General features: G+C 45.5%; 1 protein-coding gene across 5 annotated transcripts in view; it reads right to left on the reverse strand.

Annotated features, from left to right (window-relative positions):
* Positions 1-6,596, reverse strand: part of KIF2A (kinesin family member 2A) — a 127,972-nt gene extending 121,376 nt beyond the window's left edge. For 2 of the 5 annotated variants that reach the window (XM_077462677.1, XM_077462676.1), the window contains exon 1: positions 6,324-6,594. In XM_077462677.1, coding sequence (XP_077318803.1) covers positions 6,324-6,384 — 61 coding nt within the window. In that variant the 5' untranslated portion in view covers positions 6,385-6,594. Of the gene's footprint in view, positions 1-2,705; positions 2,808-6,323 lie in introns of those variants that run through there. The other 3 variants (XM_077462672.1, XM_077462673.1, XM_077462675.1) reach the window with 3 other exon arrangements.
* Positions 6,597-19,189: the final 12,593 nt, after the last annotated feature.

Here is a 19,189-nt window from a genome sequence, read left to right on the forward strand (position 1 = left end):
GTCTATCACTTAAAATATGTTTACCTTTTTGGTTGCAACATGACAAAAACATGGAAAATATCAAGGGGTATGATTAAAGTTTTCAATGCACAGTATAGCTAAAATGCTGCATAAAATCATATATAAATATAAAGTACCTATAATAAACAAACAGAGCCTAGATGAACTTCCACTTGCGATTCCCATGTCAAGCTGAGAGGTATAGAAGAAAATTAACTGGACCCACAACTTGATGGGCAGCAAGGCTTCTGTGTCATAGTGCCATGTAGAACACCACCAAGGCTGCAGCTGTATTCATGTTTCCTTCTCTTTTTTTTACCTTGCTCCAGTTCCTGTTTTAAAGTTGCTGTGCTTAGTATAAAAACTCTACAGAATCAGCATTTCGAGCTGCATACCAAAATCCAAACCACACTGCACAAACGTATCTTCAGTATTGTATTTCCAGTGCACATTTCATGCAGCGTTTGATGAGATGCACACAAATCTGAATTAAAGTCCTCAGTATATCAGCATGTTTTGCAAAGCTTAACCTAGTTTTCCTTTGCTCTAGATGGTTCCTGCTTTTCACATTCTATGACACAGGAAGCTGGCAATGTGCATGGCTTTTCTGAGATAAAGAAGTGAAAAAAAAGTTGCTAAACCCAGGAGCCTACATTCACTATATCTGCTTTCCCACAGTACACAGAACATGGAAATTAAATCATTTTAGTAAATATAAACTGCTAAATACCTTTTCTCATCAGCAGTATATATAGCAGTCTTGTGACTTCTATCAGTGTCCAGCCAAGCACTGGTTAAAGCTTGTAGGAGAAGTTTTCATTCTATTCTGACTGTTCTATGAGGCTGCATGACCCCTAACCCTCTGTCTGGACCAGTGATTGGCCCTGTGCTGATCACATGCATCCTCAAAAAAAAAAAAAAATTTTTTATATAGATAGATAGATAGATAGATAGATAGATAGATAGATAGATAGATAGATAGATAGATAGTGATACACACCAAACTGAGCATGTGCAGAGTGACTCCAAAGGCTCTGTGTTGGAATCTGTCTTAGGAGATGGATGGGGACTGTGGAAGAAGGGGAGGATCAGGGAAGACAGGATCAAGATATCAAGGATCAGACATCCAGCTCAACGCTCCAGTGAGTGGGGAGAGGCAGAGCAGACAGCTGTGACTGACAGTCAGCAGCTATCTGCTAAGGGAGCTGTCAGTACTGAGCGATCGGTGATGTTTGATCGCCCAGTTCTCTGTAAAGAGGCGGGGGGGGGGGGGGATTACAGATGCAGCATCGACCTAAGTATTAACCTAAAAAAGCCCAAACCCATACTTTTCTTTTATGGCCTTCTCCACATTGAAGGATACATTGAATACATCTGCCAGACAATTTTTTTTGCCTGGCCCTTTCATTTCAAAACAAGGACAGCCATTCAATAATGCCAACACTTCACCGGAGGTGCGGCCTCAGATAAAATCAATGTTTCATAGTCTGTTAAAACACGTGAAATAAATTAAGTTCTTATTTACAATACTTTAGTATTATGGCGCTAAACATGTGACAAGATCAAAATTAAATACTGCCACATTGTAGACCAGGAAAGTGGAGCTAAACAATTCCATTTTGGAGTGGCAATGCCCAGAGCCGTGCCGCTCTCCTTACATACTTGATTTATGTCACCCCGTAATTAATTGCTAGGATGCCGGTGCCCCAGGCACAGGGTCTTTGGTTGCCAAGAAGCACGGCACCTAAGCCATACAGCATTGTTGGTTGCTAGGATGCTGGCAGCTGAACTGTACAACAGCATTGGCTGTTATGGTACAGAAGGTCAGGCCCACGGCAGAACATGCACTGAGGACATATTGTCCAATACAGAGCCCCCCCAAAAAAAAAAAAAAAAAAAAAAAAAAAAAACTCATGCAGATTTACATGGTGCATTTGAAAGCACAAGTGCAAAAAAAAAAAAAAAAAAAAAAAAAAAAAAGGGAGGGTTACTACTACTAATAGCCAAGTTCACCTTTCTGATCATGTTTCCTGCTACACCTTTATTTAGGCGGTGACACAAAACTTGGTCACAGCGTGTAACCCCCACCCCCTTCTGCTTATTAAAGCTGGGTACACAGATTATGTTTATTTAGCCTATCCATTCTATACAGCAGCTGATGAATTCTGACAGCCAGCTTCTGTCAGACTACCCGGTGGCAATTGCATCTGATTGGATGCAGTCATTGTGCAGTCAACAGTTTTCCATCCAGCTCCTTCAATTTTTCAGTTGCAGGATATCATGCAGGAGGTGGCCGACAGGGCCACCCATGTAGCGCTTTTTCTGAATAACCAGACAAAATTCATATAGAAAGTATGTACCGTAGAACAGTACACCGCATTCCTGTTAAAATTGCATGCGATTCTTTGCAGTGCAATTTGCACCCATTCATTTTCTATGGACGCAAATCGCATTGCAAAGTATCGGTACTCAGTATCGGCAAGTACTTGACCGAAAGTACTGGTACTCACTGATAAAAGAACGGTATCGGTACATCCCTAGTTGCAATGCTTTCCAGGCTAAAATGGAAAAGAAATTAAAATGATATATATTAATAATAAATGCACATTTGTGGGGGGGGGGGGGGGGTCAGTATGGGTGCATTTATTCCATCTTTTGCAAAAAAAAATAAAAAAATTATAATAATCCTTTGACTCTTCACTGACCTCATCCACACTTTCCACGAGCTCCCATACTGATAAATCCTTGCAAAGCATAAAGGTAGGGATGGTTAAACAATGCAGATTACTCCTTGTAACAAAAGGCTTGCACGGTAAACTACATTATGAAGTAATACAGGAAGTGCACATTAGTCTCAACACCAAAGATGATGTAATGAGAGAACACATGTACCAGCTGTATAGATAACAAATCACAGATGATTCAGCAAAACATGAAATAACACAATGGTATAAATCTGTCACACTACACAGAAGAGCTGTGCATTGCTTGAACAACAGTGTGCTTTCAGAAGCCGTGAAGTTGTAACAAAAAGCGTTACATCCCCCCCCCCTTAATTTGGCCATAGCAACAAGTCTTGGCACTTGTACGCATTGCGAGCGATAGGATGATAGCAGAAGCAGACCAATCAGCAGGCTGGGCTTCCTGATGCAGTGCACTGTACACCCCGTGGAGAATCTCTGCTTCAGCACCTCCATGCTGCCTGGAAAGAGGGGACACAGACCGGGCAGGCGGACAACCTCGACCACTGCTCTACTTTGTATCCTCCCTGCCGGAGAGGTCCCAAATCCCAGATCCATAAAGGAAGCCAGAAGAGCTTGTGAATCGCTGCAGAGATGACACGACGCTTAACAAAGGGGTTAACAAAGGTCGATTTAACCGCAAAGCACGGCCCAATTCCATTATAAACATTACACCTGCCGAGCCCATTCAAACCCACCGAGCAGCATTGTAAATGTACACACCGAGCAACTGACACAATTAAGTCATTCATTGTAGCGAGTCTGGTTACTGTGGCAATGATATCCTAAAACATTCTGTAAGAAGGGGCGTGTAATGTGTCACTGCAACGTGCTGGAATTGCAAATGTGCTCTCTCAGAAGTGCTTTGCCATCAAGGCTATTAGACTAAAGGGAAGGAAGCCAAAATGTCTCCGCAAAAGCACATTATGAAAGGAATCTGGAACAAAAAGCACAGATTTATCTACCTTGTAACCAATCTACAATGCACTGCAGACCTCTCAAGCTGCAGGAGGTTATTGTTAGTGAAAGGTTCTCCTGCATGAATCCCAACATTACAGCAAAACCTTTCAGCACAGGCTACAGCTGCAGAAATATATTGAAGGCCCAACGTATAAAGGAGAAAAATAGGGGATTAAACGGGGTACAAGACACGGAGTGGGAAGAAATGTGTTAATGAAACCCAAGACTACATAGACCCAACCTCTCCCAGGTGGAGAGCGTCTATCAGTGTCGCTATTTAGCAATTGCTGGTTGCTAAGAAAGGAGACACCAAAACATACACTTGGCAGCTCTCCCTGCCCTACCAAGCCATCCTTTGGGAGAATGACTGTTATATCCCCCTGGGGGACAACAAATCTATTTGTTTCACCACACTGACCATACAAACATATCTGGTAAAAAGTAACGCTATGAATCCTGCAGTAAGCTCCTCTGCCAACGGCTATCTGGCCTTCTCCATCAACCAACATTACCCCAGCTGTCACCCCATTTCCAGAAGTACTTCTATCATCTACTACAGGCAACCCCGAGCAGTTACAACTTCCTCATACATTACTAATACCTAAACTACAAAGGATCTCATAACTTGAACTGCAGCTAGATGTTCTCATTACTCACGATACAAAGGCCATAACATTGCTCAACAAGAGTACTTGTGATCACAGCCAATCCTTCCACATCACCTTACATATTCCATGATACTTACCTTTCTCCTCCTCCACTCCCACAGAACCATCTCCACTGGACAATTGTCAGCAAATCATTTATAGAATTCTGTTTTCAGAAAGCTCTCAGTCAAGACATTCCTTTGAGAGCTCCCATCCAAAATGTCCCATATTCGAACCCAGTCCAGCCGCACCATTTTTTTTCAAAGCCTTTGCACATTTTCTAGTCACACCAACCCATTTCCTAACAGCTCCAAGCCAAGTCACCCCAGAAGCCGAGTGACTTCTATAACGCTACCTATGTAAACCCAATCGTCTCAGTGCGCTTTTTGCCACTGGTGTCATCTGCGGTATAGCGCGGTCCTTTACCCCGTAGGGTCCCAACGAGCTAACACATACAAGTGCCAATTTTTTTTATTTTTTTTTTATTTTTTAGACAGAATCTAATTAATTAACCTACCAGCATGTCTTTGGAGTGTGGGAGGAAACCAGAGTACCTGGAGGAAACCCAGGCAGGCACAGGGAGAACATGCAAACTCCAGGCAGGTGGTGTAGTGGTCGGGATTTGAACCAGTTGCCGCTAAGTGAAAGTGCTAACCACTACACCACTGTGCTGACACTTTAGTATTATTTGCGGTTACTGGTAACCTTATTGTTTTTATGGTGCGTTTCCTTTCATTATTGTGATTTTGTGTTGTCTTTAATGAATGTAATTGTAATTTACCTTTGGGATTAATAAAGCATCTTGAATCTAAATTATTGACAGCCCCTAGCCAGGTCATACCCATTACCATATATAAATTCTGTATAATAATAATTACACAACAGCTACAAGTCACCCGCAGTCCCCAACGGCTCCAAGCCATGTCACCCCATTATCTGAGGGGTCCCAGCCAAGTCACCCTATTTTCTGACAAGCCTGATCAAGTCAAGCTATGCCATCACCCAACAGCTACAAACCAAGTGACCCCATTATCCAAGAACCCTGAGCCAAGTCACCCCATTTCCAGACAAACCTCAAACATTCTTCTGACAGGGGTCGTCTCCCCAATACTACGACAGAGCCCAGTCTGTGCACCCATCCCCAGACAAAACCAGTCCAATCCATGAGGGTCCATAATCCTGCCAGACAGCCCTCTTCTACACATGGTCCTTCCCAGACAAGATCCTTGTGGATGCACCCCCCACCCCCCTTATATAATGTATAGGACCATCAGACATCCTCTCACTGCTGTCTACTTCAGCACATCATCTGATCTCCATCCTTTGACAGTTCACCCCCCTTCCTGTGATGGGGTCTCTCCCCTATCCTGTGATGCCCCCCCCATCTCCCCCTTCCTGTGATGGGCTCTCCCCCATCTCCCCACTTCCTGTGATGGGCTCTCCCCACAGTCTCCCCCCGTCCTGTGATGGGCTCTGCCCCCCCATCCTGTGATGGGCTCTCCCCCATCCCCATGATGGTCTCTCCCTGTCTCCCCCCCATCCTGTAATGATCTCTCCCCCCATCCTGTAATGGTCTCTCCCTGTCTCCCCCCCCCATCCTGTAATGGTCTCTCCCTGTCTCCCCCCCATCCTGTGATGGTCTCTCCCTGTCTCCCCCCCATCCTGTGATGGTCTCTCCCTGTCTCCCCCCCATCCTGTGATGGTCTCTCCCTGTCTCCCCCCCATCCTGTGATGGTCTCTCCCTGTCTCCCCCCCATCCTGTGATGGTCTCTCCCTGTCTCCCCCCCATCCTGTGATGGTCTCTCCTCAGCACCCCCGGGTTCGGTGTGATGGAAGGCCCGGCTCCTGCAGTGCTCGGCCCCCCACCCTGTGGCACACAATGGCGGTCGGTGTATGAGGGAGGAATGAATGGAGGGTTGTCTGGCTGTGGATGCCGGTCTAGGAGGAGGAGTAAGGAGAGGGAAGACACACTCACCATCGCTCCTCTTGATCTCCACATAGATCCCGATCTGGATCTTGCCGAAGCTGCCTGCCATGCTCAGCTGCCCCCGGCCTCTCCCGCTCTCTCTCCCCCTCTGCGGGATGTTTTTGTTTGAAAATCGAGGCCAGCAGTGACGAGGCGATGCCGGGTAACAGGAGGAGGAGGGGAGGACGGGACAGGGCTTTGGAGGAGGAGGGGAGCGGACGAAAAAGCGCCTCTGCCGGTCACATTCACAAGCCAGGGGTGGGCGGAGACAGGACGCAGCTGAAGTTGGGAGGAGCCAGGGACGAAGCGTGCGCTCTACGTCAACCGGAGCTGTCTGGAGAGGTGGCGCATGCGCAGAGAGCGGAGCCTGTCCCTGGCTGAGGAGAATGAACACTGAGGCGCGTGCCCGATAGGCACGGATGCCGCTTAGAAACGGTTGCTATGTGACTTTGGCGTCCCGACAGAGCCTGATGATAAGGCCTCATGTACACTCACACTGCTGCTGGTAAATGGACGTTTAGGAGCAGTTGGGCATTTTTTTCAACTGCCCCTGAACGCTCCTCTGTTATCTTATCAGTACATGTACACAGGGTGGTTTATAGGCAGTTCAGTGTAGCGGCATAACCCGTTGCAGGGCAGCCTTAATGGGCTTACCGATTACCTTCTCCTGGCCTGCTCCTCCGCTTCTTGGGGTTCCCAGGGTTGATACCCAACGACTTGTACACTGACAGAAATGAAGTCCTTTCAAAAAGGTTTTATTTTGCAGCAGAACTTTCAATTATCACAGTCTCTTAGGGAACAGAGGGCACGGGTGAAGAACTCAGGCACCTTGAACTGCAGGTCTAGCAAAGTCTCTATTTCCACCTAGAGAGTAGTCACTCGCAGCTGGGTACTTCAAGGCTGAATAGATCTCTAGCCAGAGATCATAGCAGTCAGCACGTTGACTCCAAACTTGAACAATCAACTGAGAGTATACAGGAACCTTTTTCCAACCGTACCTGGAACGTTTCCCGCTTCCTTTATGGTACTGGAAAATTGTGAATTTGTCAATGTCCTTCCCAACTCAGTAACCAGGCACTTCTCAGGATGACACTTACCAGTGTCCTATCATATACTGTCCCCCATCGGATAGTGTCCACTGTGTACTGCGCACACACAGATTCTGAAAATACCCGAAGATGAATGGCGCCTGGCCGTGAGTCCAGGTTCTATCCCCACCATCCAAGTGGACATAGATTCGGAATATAAAAGAGCCGAGCGCAGCGAGGCCCAGCCCGAAGCGCATGCGCAGTACGGGGCGGACACTATATGATGGCAGAATACTATCTGCCAGAACACCGGCCCTCCTCCGAAGAGTCCTCCCCTGGTCACTTCCACGAGCTGTGGCGTCCCTCCAAGCCGAGAGCGCACCCTGACACCTTAAATCCTCCCTTGGTTACTGCGCCTCGGACCAGCAGGTTCGGAGACTCGGGAAGAGATGGATCCCCACCCCAGACCAGACAGGGCTATCAGGGGCCACTAACAGGAACATGTTGCGGGATGTCGAACACCCCGTGACCAGAATCTCTCACGGGGCTACTCCGGTCCTGGAACCAGAACAGAACACACAGGCCTCACGAACAACTCCGGAACTCCGAACACATGACCCACACCTATTTAAGTACCTCCTCCCAGACTCCTCAGCGGGCCCCGGCACTGATTGGCTCCGAGAGGGCCGATACCCAAACATCCAACCAGACTTGGTTCTGGCCTGTCATGCGCACCTCACCGTTCACATGACCAGGTAGAACTTTCAAACATAGCCTGGCCAGACTGGTGTTAGGCCTACGTACAATAATTAACCCTCAGAACCTTTATTGTCCTGAGGCCAAAAACTAAATTTACATTGTGTATGACATTTGATCCCAAATGTCATTCGCTACACAAGTTTAGAGCCTTTTTTTGGAAAGCAAAAAAATGAGTTCAGGCAGTTGGGTTTAGAGGCATTTCAAGCACCAAATGCTTCTAAACGTGGTAACTCGCATTTAGGCCACATTTCGTTAAAGCGGTTGTATAGTCTTTTTTATAAGTTTAACCTACAGGTAAGCCTATAATAAGACTTACCTGTAGGTAAAAAAAAATCTCCTAGACCTGTACGGTTTAGGAGATATTACCCTCGCAATGCGCCGCTGACTGCAGCGTTGCATGCACAGGGGATTCTTGGCTGAAAGTCTGGCAGACGCCGGACCCTGACGGAAAGAAATCTCCCGCACGCATGCGCGGCGATATCGCGGTTCCAACCCGGAAGACACGCCGAGGGAACATGTCAGCTCCCTTGGCGTGGATTGGGCCAGATGTTGGGGCCTCGTTCTAAGGTAAGTATTTTATAATGAGCTAGTATGCGGTGCATAATAGCTCATTATGACTTTTCCCTTGCAGGTAAAAAAAAAACAAAAAAAACATCAGCGCGTTTACTCCCGCTTTAACATGTATTTTTCATTTTTGGCCATTTTGAAAAAAATTATATATTTTTTTTCAAAGGCAGCAAAACAGATGTTTTAAACATGGGTTACTATCTGTCAAGTTAAATCATTGAGGAGAGGTTGTAGAAACATCCTGTGTACATTAAGCCTTAAAGGGGTTGTACAGGTTAATTTTTTATCTTCTACATAGGTTCCTTTAAGCTAGTGCATTGTTGGTTCCCTTACCTTTTCCTTCAATTTCCCTTCTAAATGTTTTTTTTCTTTGTCTGAATATCTCACTTCCTGTTTCTCCTCAGTAAACTTCACACCATCATCCGAGTGGTGGTTAGTCAGCCAGAACAGCTTACTGAACAACTTACTGAGGAGGAACAGGAAGTGAGAAATTCAGACAAAGAAAACAAAGAAAAAAAAACCATTTAGAAGGGAAATAAAAGGAAAAGATAAGTGAACCAACAATGCACTAGCTTAAAGGAACCTATTTAGAAAATAAAAAACGAACCATTACAACCCCTTTAAAGAGGAGAGCCGTTTAAAAAAAAAAAAAAAATTAAAAGCCAGCAGCTGCAAACACTGCAGCTGCTGATTTAATAAGCCGACTTACCTGTCCAGGGCGCCCGCGATGTCGGCTGCCCGAGGCCGACCCGTCCCTCGGCTCTCGGGTCCCGGCGCTGCCGTTCTTTCTAAGGGAAACAGGCAGTGGAGCCTTGCGGCTTCACTGCCCGTTTCCTACTGCGCATGCGCGTGTCGCGCAGCGCTTTGTGAATGGGACGTGCTGTGTTCTTGGACACACAGTTCCCAGAACACAGCGCGACCCATTACCCAGAAGACAACGCGACGAGGAGAGAAGAAAGAAGATCTCCGCGGAGGAGGAAGAGGCAGATTAGGATTATGTGCCTAGCAACAGGCATTTCTGGTAAATAAAAAAAAATATTCTTTTTCAGTTTTTTTTTTAGATTTTTTTCTAATTTTTAATGTATTTTTTTTTTTTCAGGGTGGCCCTCCACTTTAATGTGATCGTAACATTGTAACTGAACCTTCTGTCTCTTCCTACACAAGGAAGTAGTCCTCTGATCTGCACCTTTGTTTCCCTACGAGATGAACAGTATATAGATATCAATTGTAACATAAAATGTGTAAAACAATGTAACACCAGGCTCACACCTTAGCGTTTTTGCGGCCCACACTTGGGCAGGCACAGCAACCTGTTCCAGTGAATGGGCTGCTGTTCCTGCGTTTCCCACAGAAAAAGCTGCATGCTCTTTTTTCAAAACATGGCCTGCGGGGAAATCACATAGTCAAGGTGAAAATGATTTGCACCATGCGATTTCCCTGTGGTTCCTGTGGCGGCTGGTGCTCCATCAGTCAGGGGGACAGCAGACAGACCGGACTACAGACCCTCTCCCCGTTACTCCGGCCCGCCACCCCACACTAACCCCCCCTCCCCTTCGCTTGAGCCCGCCACCGCACACCATTGAAAACACTCCCCCCCCCCCCCCGGTCACCAGCTCGTCTTCTCACCCACCAGGCCTCAGTGAGCCCAGCACTTACCCCTTGCAGGTCACAGCTGCAGCAGCTGCTTCCCCCCCCTCGTCTCTTCTGTGTCCTGGCCATTGCTTCTCCTGGCCAATCAGGTCTTCTGATTCCCGGCCAGTTGGGTCTCAGGACCACTTCCTGATCGGCCAAGCCCACCCTTTTTGAAGTCAATTAGAGCCTCAGGCTCTAATCATGTGCTTCTAAAAAAATCCATAGAAATCCATGCGTCTGGCAGCATCCGTGTACCCTGCATGAGCGACCTCCACTGTGGCAGCCCTGTTCGTCTTCTCAGAGCAGAGCATTTTCACATGCTGTGCAGTTCCTGTGCAGTGCAATTTCGGCCCCATTCACTTTTGTACCATGCAATCTGGTGCATCCAAACACAATGGGGGTTATTTACGAAAGGCAAATCCACTTTGCACTACAAGTACACCATAAGTGCACTTGGAAGTACAGTCGGTGTAAATCTGCGGGGTGGATCTGAAATGAGGGGAAACTCTGCTGATTTTATCATCCAATCATGTGCAAGCTATAATGCTGTTTTTTTATTTCCCTTGCATGTCCCCCTTGGATCTACAGTGACTGCACTTCCAAGTGCACTTGTAGTGCAAAGTGGATTTGCCTTTAGTAAATAACCCCCAATGCGTTGTCGACCTGTGTTTGGGGTGTCATTAACTTGAACTGACTCTGCAGTAGATCGCAAGGGCATTGCGATTGGAATCCGGTATGGGTAGGTGGCTCTCCCGCACTGCATTATAGTGGGAACAGACCCTTATGCCTACTGAACTGTTTGTGCTTATTTACATTAGCCTCTACCAACTAATACAAAATCATTTAGGCTAGGTTCACAACATTCACTGCCTATGGCTACAGAAATAGCAGCGATTCATTCAACCACGCACAGTGAAAACGCGTTGCTGTGTGCAAACGTGTGGGGCTGCCATTTATTCTGAATATGTAGAAGATGAGAGTATTAGTCACAAATATGTCCAGGCCAGTGAAGGATGTGATAAAAAGGAATCTTGCCAACTGGATGCTCCCAACCCCAAAGTATACTAACCACCTTGAGAATCGGGAAGGCCAACATAGTGTAAAACTGTATAAATTCTGCATTTTGAATGTCTGTAGAGAAGAGTAGGCTGTAGATAAATAGGTACAACTTACGTAGGAGGATTTGTTTAATCTCTTTGTATCACCTTTGGTCAGTCACTTCACAAGTATATGTAAGGATTTACAACCACTTTAAAGCAGAACTTTACCCATAACAGTTTGATAACAATTATGACAGACAGCCCCTGACAGTTGTTGATGGTGATTATCTGTCACATAGAATTTTAAGGCTCATAAGGTAAATGGGTGGCAGTAAGTGGTCTGTAGTAGGATGCAAGGGGTTAAGCACTGGCCACACCTTGCTCCCCCCTTAGGGTATAATTTGTCTTCCCTGGGTTAGGGCTGGTTCACCCCACAAAAACGCACTCCAGATCCGTTCCAGATGCATTTCTGCATGCACGTTTTAATGTGTTTTTGAGTCGTTTCAGTGTGTTACTTTTTTTTAATGGTGTCATGTGACAGTGGCACTAATATGCAGCACTGACGAGGCGTGGACTGTCAGTATTTTCTTTTTTTCCATTTTATATATATATATATATATATATATATATGTATATATATATACACATACACACACACACACACACACACATACAGCATCTCACAAAAGTGAGTACACCCCTCACATTTATGTAAATATTTTATTATATCTTTTCATGTGACAACACTGAAGAAATTACACTTTGCTACAATGTAAAGTAGTGTGTGCACAATTTGTATTACAGTGTAAATTTGCTGTCCCCTCAAAATAACTCAACACACAACCATTAATGTCTAAACCTCTGGCAACAAAAGTGAGTAGACCTCTACGTAAAAATTTCCAAATTGGGCCCAATTGACCATTTTCCCTCCCCGGTGTCATGTGACTCATTAGTGTTACAATGTCTCAGTTGTGAATGGGGAGCAGGTGTGTTAAATTTGGTGTGAGTTATTGCTCTCACTCTCTTAGGCTGGGTTCACACCGCTGCGGATGGGAGACCCAGATGTGATTCGCACCGTACTGCAGTGCAAATCACATCCGATCTCTGTAGCGATGCGAGTTCAGCCATACAGATAGTATGGCTGAATTCGCATCGCACCCGCCGCAAACTCGCACAGGACCCTTTTTTTGGTCCGCAGCAGAATCGGATTGCATGGGTGTTCACACCATGCGATCCGATTCCTGTCCGAGTTTGCAGATCGCACTGCGATATACGGACTGATCTGGGGGTGTCATTAAGATTTCATTGACACTTCCAGCAGTCCGCATAGGGCAGTGTGAACTGCCGGCGGGAGGCATGCGATGCGGGAAAACGCTGCGGATTCGCGGCGTTCCCGCATCGCTCCAGTGTGAACCTAGCCTTATACTGGTCACTGGAAGTTCAACATGGCACCTCATGTCAAAGAACTCTCTGAGGATCTGAAAAAAATAATTTTTGCTCTACATAAAGATGGTCTAGGCTATCAGAACATTGCCAAGATCCTGAAACGGTGGCCAAGGCCATACAGCGGTTTAACAGGACAGGTTCCACTCAGAATGGGCCTTGCCATGGTCAACCAATAAAGTTGAGTGCACATGCTCAGCGTCATATCCAGAGGTTGTCTTTGGGAAATAGACATATGAGTGCTGTCAGCATTGCTCCAGAGGTTGAAGGGGTGGGGGGTTAGCCTGTCAGTGCTTAGACGATACGCCACACTCTGCATCAAATTGGTCTGCATGGCTGTCGTCCCAAAGGAAGACTCTTCTAAAGATGATGCACAAGAAAGCCTGCAAACAGTTTGCTGAAGACAAGCAGACTAAGGACATGGATTACTGGAACCATGTCCTGTGGTCTGATGATACCAAGATAAACTTATTTGTTTCAGAGGGTGTCAAGCATGTGTGGTGGCAACCAGGTAAGGAGTACAAAGACAAGTGTGTCTTGCCTACAGTCAAGCATGGTGGTGGGAGTGTCATGGTCTGGGACTACATGAGTGCTGCCGACACTGGGGAGCTACAGTTCATTGAGGGAACCATGAATGTCAACATGTACTGTGACATACTGAAGCAGAGCATGAGCTCCTCCCTTCGGAGACTGGCTGCAGGGAAGTATTCCAACATGATAACGACCCCAAACACATCTCCAAGACGACCTTGACCACCTTGCTAAAGAAGTTGAGGGTAAAGGTGATGGGCCGGCCAGGCATGTCTCCAGACCTAAACCGTATTGAGCATCTGTGGGGCATCCACAAAGGGAAGGTGGAGAAGCGCAAGGTCTCTAACATCCACCAGCTCTGTGATGTCATCATGGAGGAGTGGAAAAGGATGCCAGTGGCAACCTGTGAAGCTTTGGTGAACTCCATGCCCATGAGGGTTAAGGCAGTGCTGGAAAATAATGGCGGCCACATAAAATATTGACGCTTTAGGCCCAGTCTGGACATTTTCACTTAGGGGTGTACTCACTTTTGTTGCCAGCTGTTTAGGCATTAATGGCTGTGTGTTGAGCCTAGAGGCGATTCAGTTCGCATTGTGCGCTATATAAGTATTTCATTCATTCATTCATTCATTGAGTTATTTTGAATGGACAGCAAATTTCCACTGTTATACAAGCTGTAAACTCACTACTTTACATTGTAGCAAAGTGTCATTTCTTCAGTGTTGTCACATGAAAAGATGTAATAAAATATTTACAAAAATGTGAGGGGTGTACTCACTTTTGTGAGATAATGTATAAATATATATACACATACATATATATTTTTTTGTACAATGCTTTCTTTCTTTTTTTTGGGGGGGGGGGGGGGGGGTGGACAGTTAGTGTCAGTGTTTTTTTTTTATTTATTTTTTTATTACTTTTACAATTTTACTTTAAAATATTTATTTATTACAATGTTTCCTTTTTTATTTTTTTATTCAACCCTGTTGGGGGGCGGGGGGTAGAAGGGCTTTGTTGAGATGTCAGGGGTCTAAACAGACCCCTGACATCCCCCCTTTGAGACATTGAAAGCGACTGGAAATAGAGATTCCCCAGTCCCTTTCTCAGCAGCCTCAGCTGCAGTGAAGATGAATGGACAGGAGACAGCGGTTCCTCTCTCCATAAACTGAAGAATAGTTTACGATGCTCCATTATGAATAGACAAAGTCAGTGATCACTGACTGTGCATTCAGAAAAGGAAGGAGCCGGTAAATGACATATTTACCGGCTCCTTCCTCCGCTCTCCATCCTGAAAGATCTGGGGGGGGGGGGGGGGTGGGCGGATAGGAGGAGACCAGAAGAGGACGGGGGGTGACTGGAGGAGCCCACAGAGGAAGACACAGAGGGGAGAGGAGGATACAGGGGACGCTCAGGAAGGATCAGTGTGGTGGGAAGGGGGAATTATAATTACCAATCTCCCTGAGTGGCTTTAAATAAAGCAGCTGAAAAGGGAGGAGAGGAGACGCGGCTATCAGCTGCTTTATTCAAAGCCACACAGGGAGAGCCCCTGCCACTGCACTGATCATCCCTGAGTGTCCAGGTATCAGACTAGGCATCGAGAGCATTTGTACAAGTATTCCTGCAAATACTCGGTATCGGCGCAACTACTTTTAACCCCTTTCTTTTTTTTTTATTGATATTTTACTTGATATCAAGACTCTTAGCCCTTGTACACACGGTCGGACATTCCGACAACCAAATCCGTCGGATAAATTCCGACGGGTTTAGTCCGGAAGTGGTGTTGCGTACACACGGTCGGACTAAGTTGTCGGAATTTCCGGTTGGCAAGAACGTGGTGACGTAAGCCGCGTACGACGGGACTAGAAAAGGGAAGTTCAGCACCACGTCTGGCACCCTTTGGGCTCCTTCTGCTGATCTTGTGTTTATCGCGTGTTAGTAGAAGTTTGGTTAGAGATGATTTGTGCTTCAGATCGTTACTACTCTTCAGGTTGTGCTTGTCGGTGCGTATCTGCTTATCAGTGCGTGTAGTCAGTTAGCATTTGTTGCTCATTGTGGACTATATCTTGGTATAGTACTCTTTGATTTTCATTGTTTATTGTCTGCTTGTTTCTGGTTTTCAGTTCGTTCCTTCAGGCCTTGCTGGTTATCGGTGCTTTCTGTTGTCCGTTCTGACCAGCCGACTGCTTTTAAGCCATGTTTCATGTACGTACTCGTCGTAGAGTTTGTGCTGTGCAGGCGCTTGGTGTTGGGCTTTTAGCTTTGACACAAGCCTGGTCCAAGAACAGGGCGAGGAGGAGTTCATGGACCAAGAATTGGTTGCGCCAGCATGACCAGTTCTTGCACATGCCTTTGCTTCGTGAGATCCGGGAGAATAATCCTCATGATTTCAGGAATTATCTCCGGATGATGGTGTCAGCAGACGGTTTTTCACCATCTGCTGGCTTTGCTGTCCCCTTATATCAGCAGGCAGGATACCTGCATGCGACATCCAATCACTCCGGAGCAGGGGCTCATCGCCACGTTGCGCTACTTGGCAACAGGGAGAAGTCTTCAGGACCTGAAGTTCTCCACAGGCATCTCCCCCCAGGCTCTGGGAATCATTATTCCAGAGACCTGTTCTGCCATCATTCAGGTCCTGCAGAAGGACTATATGAAGGTAAGTTTTCTCCTTTAACATCACATTCTATGTATTTAATGTTTGCTAATGTCTTGTATTTCTTTCCTCATTCCCTAATTACCATGATTGCAATATGATGTAATTGATATGCTGTGCCCCTTTGTTCTCATGCATGCTGGAAGCTTTTCAAGTTCCTTTTTTGTCCTTCATGCATATTTTCCATCACTAACTTCCCCAGCATGCTCTTCTGGGGCCATAAACCTATAGTCTAGTCACTTAGCAATGTATTTTGTCAGCTCCATAGTATTGCTTTCCCCTAAACACCCCCTAAAATGTGTACAAATGTTATGTGTGTGCTTAAATTCATGCAGAGTGCCCACATTTTTTTTTTTTTTGGTTGGGCCAAACTCATTAGGAACCCCCCCTCCCCCCAACTGTTAGGTCAGATGATAGCAATCCTCTATCTGCTGACTTTGCCAAACCCAATACACACTATACCTACCTTTTTTCTGGTCAGATTTATGGATGAATTCACCAAAGCATGTAGTACAAGGGCCTGCCTCAATACTTTCAAATGCTACAGTTTAAAGTTTTTTCTCTCCTATTATTATCTTGATAGGTAATAGCAGAATGTCAAAATGTGCTTCCATTTGTTCCTTTTTTTTTTGTATTATGACACTTCTTACCTGTCCGGTGGGCTGCCAATAGTGTAAGTAAGGAGGGGCTGGCCAAAGTATCACACATTATTTATGCATTCAGCTCTCAATGAAGTGGAGAGGGTTACCTGTCCAAAACATCCCCCCCCCCTCATTTTTTGCAATGGTCCATCGGATGGGGGGGGGGGGGGGGGGTGATGAATCTGATAAAGGGACCTTATTCTTTAGGCTTTAAATACTCATTTCCCAAAATGTTATACTGATATTGTCCAAAAATGTTTGTATCTAATCTGCTTGCAATGTTGATGTGAAAAATTACTAATTTTTTTTCTTGTTTCACTCCAGTTTCCTTCAACGCCACAGGAATGGCAGACTGTGGCCTCCCACTTTGCCAACCGTTGGGACTTTCCCAATTGTGGAGGTGCAATTGATGGGAAACGTCTGCATCATCCCACCCCCCAACTCGGGGTCCTACTATTATAATTACAAGGGGTTTAATAGTATCGTGATGTTGGCGGTGGTGTCAGTGACCTATGGCTTCCTGTATGTGGACGTGGGGCAAAATGGCCGAATGTCGGATGGTGGAGTGTTCGCACGGACGGAATTCTACTGGCGTCTCCAGAGTGGCAGTCTGGACTTGCCACCTCCAGAGGAGAATCTGGAAGCACTCCCATTCATTTTCGTCGCGGATGAGGTGTTTGCTCTGGCAAACCATCTGATGCGGCCTTTCCCGATGAGGACCCTCACCCCGGATCAGAGGATCTTTAATTTCCGGCTGGCCAGAGCCAGAAGAGTCATGGAGAATACTTTCGGGATCATGGCCAGCCGGTGACGCCAGTCCACATGGAGGAATATAAACTAAATCACATTGTGTTTGCCTGCTGCGTTCTGCACAATTTTTTGAAAAAACATTAATCAAACTATGTGGCCTCAGTTAGCCCTGATGCAGACTTGCCGGAAAATGTAAACCTCACGGCCCTTGAAGCTGCTCGTCCTGGCTTGCCCCCCCAAAGCGCCCGCGAGGTCAGAAACCAATACATGGAGTACTTTGTTGGTAGGGGGACCATTGATATGCCAGACAGTGTCTAAGAGGCATTTTTTTTATAAAATTTTCTTTGAAACCCCAATAATCTTTGTTTTCATTTACTGGCTGGCTGTGTTTTAGGTGTCTCCTAGGTATTTCTGCTGCTTTTTTGGGCCTTTTTCTACAACAGTGCAAACCCAAGTTCAGAGCGAGATGAGGTGACAGTCTCTTCTTCAGGTAATCTTATTATGTTGTGGGTCTGCTACACACACACCTTGTTTTTGTTGATAATGTATGTAGTGCATTACTGACAAAAATATTGCTAATTTTCAGCACCATGGCAGAAATATGTGGGGTCTTGAAAATGACGTGATTGGGGAAATTTAAACATTACTGTGTGTGTTTTTTTTTACTAAAGGCAAATCCGCTATGCACTACAAGTGCACTGCAAAAGTGCACCTGAAACTGCACTTGGAGTGCAAAGTGGATTTGCCTTTAGTAAATAACACCCATTGCCACAGAAAACAACAACTTTACTCCAAATACTGCCACACATTGTTGATAATTTAACTTTTTACTCAAAGCACATTCACATGTGCGTTTAGAAAAGGGTTTTACAACAGACCAACATATTTGCTGTATAGAAAACATTATTTTGGGTAACATTTTTATAACTTGGCGTTTTTGTGTAAACAGGCATGTATCAAAGCATAACATACAGAACACAGGTACTTACAAAGTTCAACTTTGAAAAGTGAAGACAATATCAGACATGAGTATGTACAAACTGTGCTGATATTGCCTTCATCAGATGGGGTGTCACCCCTGGAAAAGCCAAATTTGGAAGATGCACACAAATTGAGAATAAAAAAGTGTCCAGTTTCCTCCTGATCCCATGCCTAATGTCAACATGTGCTATCTCCCATCATGGGGTATCAATGTACATGTTTTGGGGGTGCAACCCCTTCATCTCAGCCACTTTAGTAGCAAGGAAGGGGTTGCACCCACAAAACACGTACATTGATCCCCGATGATGGGAGAGAGTACATGTTGACACACTGTGTGCATCTTCCAAATTTGGCTTTTAAAAAAATATAAAAGTGTTTTTGAAAATTTAAAAACTATGCTAGCTAATTTGGGGTGTTCCAGACTCTCCCCAAAACATCAATGATGTTCTTAATTTTTTGTTAAACATCATTAGATGTTTTTCTGTATATTCTCTAAATCGCGATTGTACCCCATTATCTCCCCAATGAGGATCTGGGCACTTTCACTGGTAAAATGCGATTCTTCTTCCACAACATCCACACCACCTAAAAAGAAACCAAAAAAACACACCATGTATTATAAATCTGCAGGCATACATTGATTAGATTACCTGAAGCTGTGGTCTTCGACACTCACATGTTGTGGTGACAATTTCGCCAATTTCAACAATCTCTCCTTCCTCCTCCTCCTGTGCTTCTGGTGTTGGTATTTCCCCTTCTTTGGGAGGTGTGGGGTCCCTGATGTCCTCAGATGTCCCGAGTCTTCTCTCTCCTATGAGAATTTAAAAAAGGAATACTTGGCATACAGAGG

Source organism: Lithobates pipiens, unplaced genomic scaffold (assembly GCF_037356315.1).
Source record: "Lithobates pipiens isolate NorthernLeopardFrog02 unplaced genomic scaffold, aLitPip1_a1.2 Scaffold_3, whole genome shotgun sequence".
Classification (NCBI taxonomy): Eukaryota; Metazoa; Chordata; class Amphibia; order Anura; family Ranidae; genus Lithobates; species Lithobates pipiens.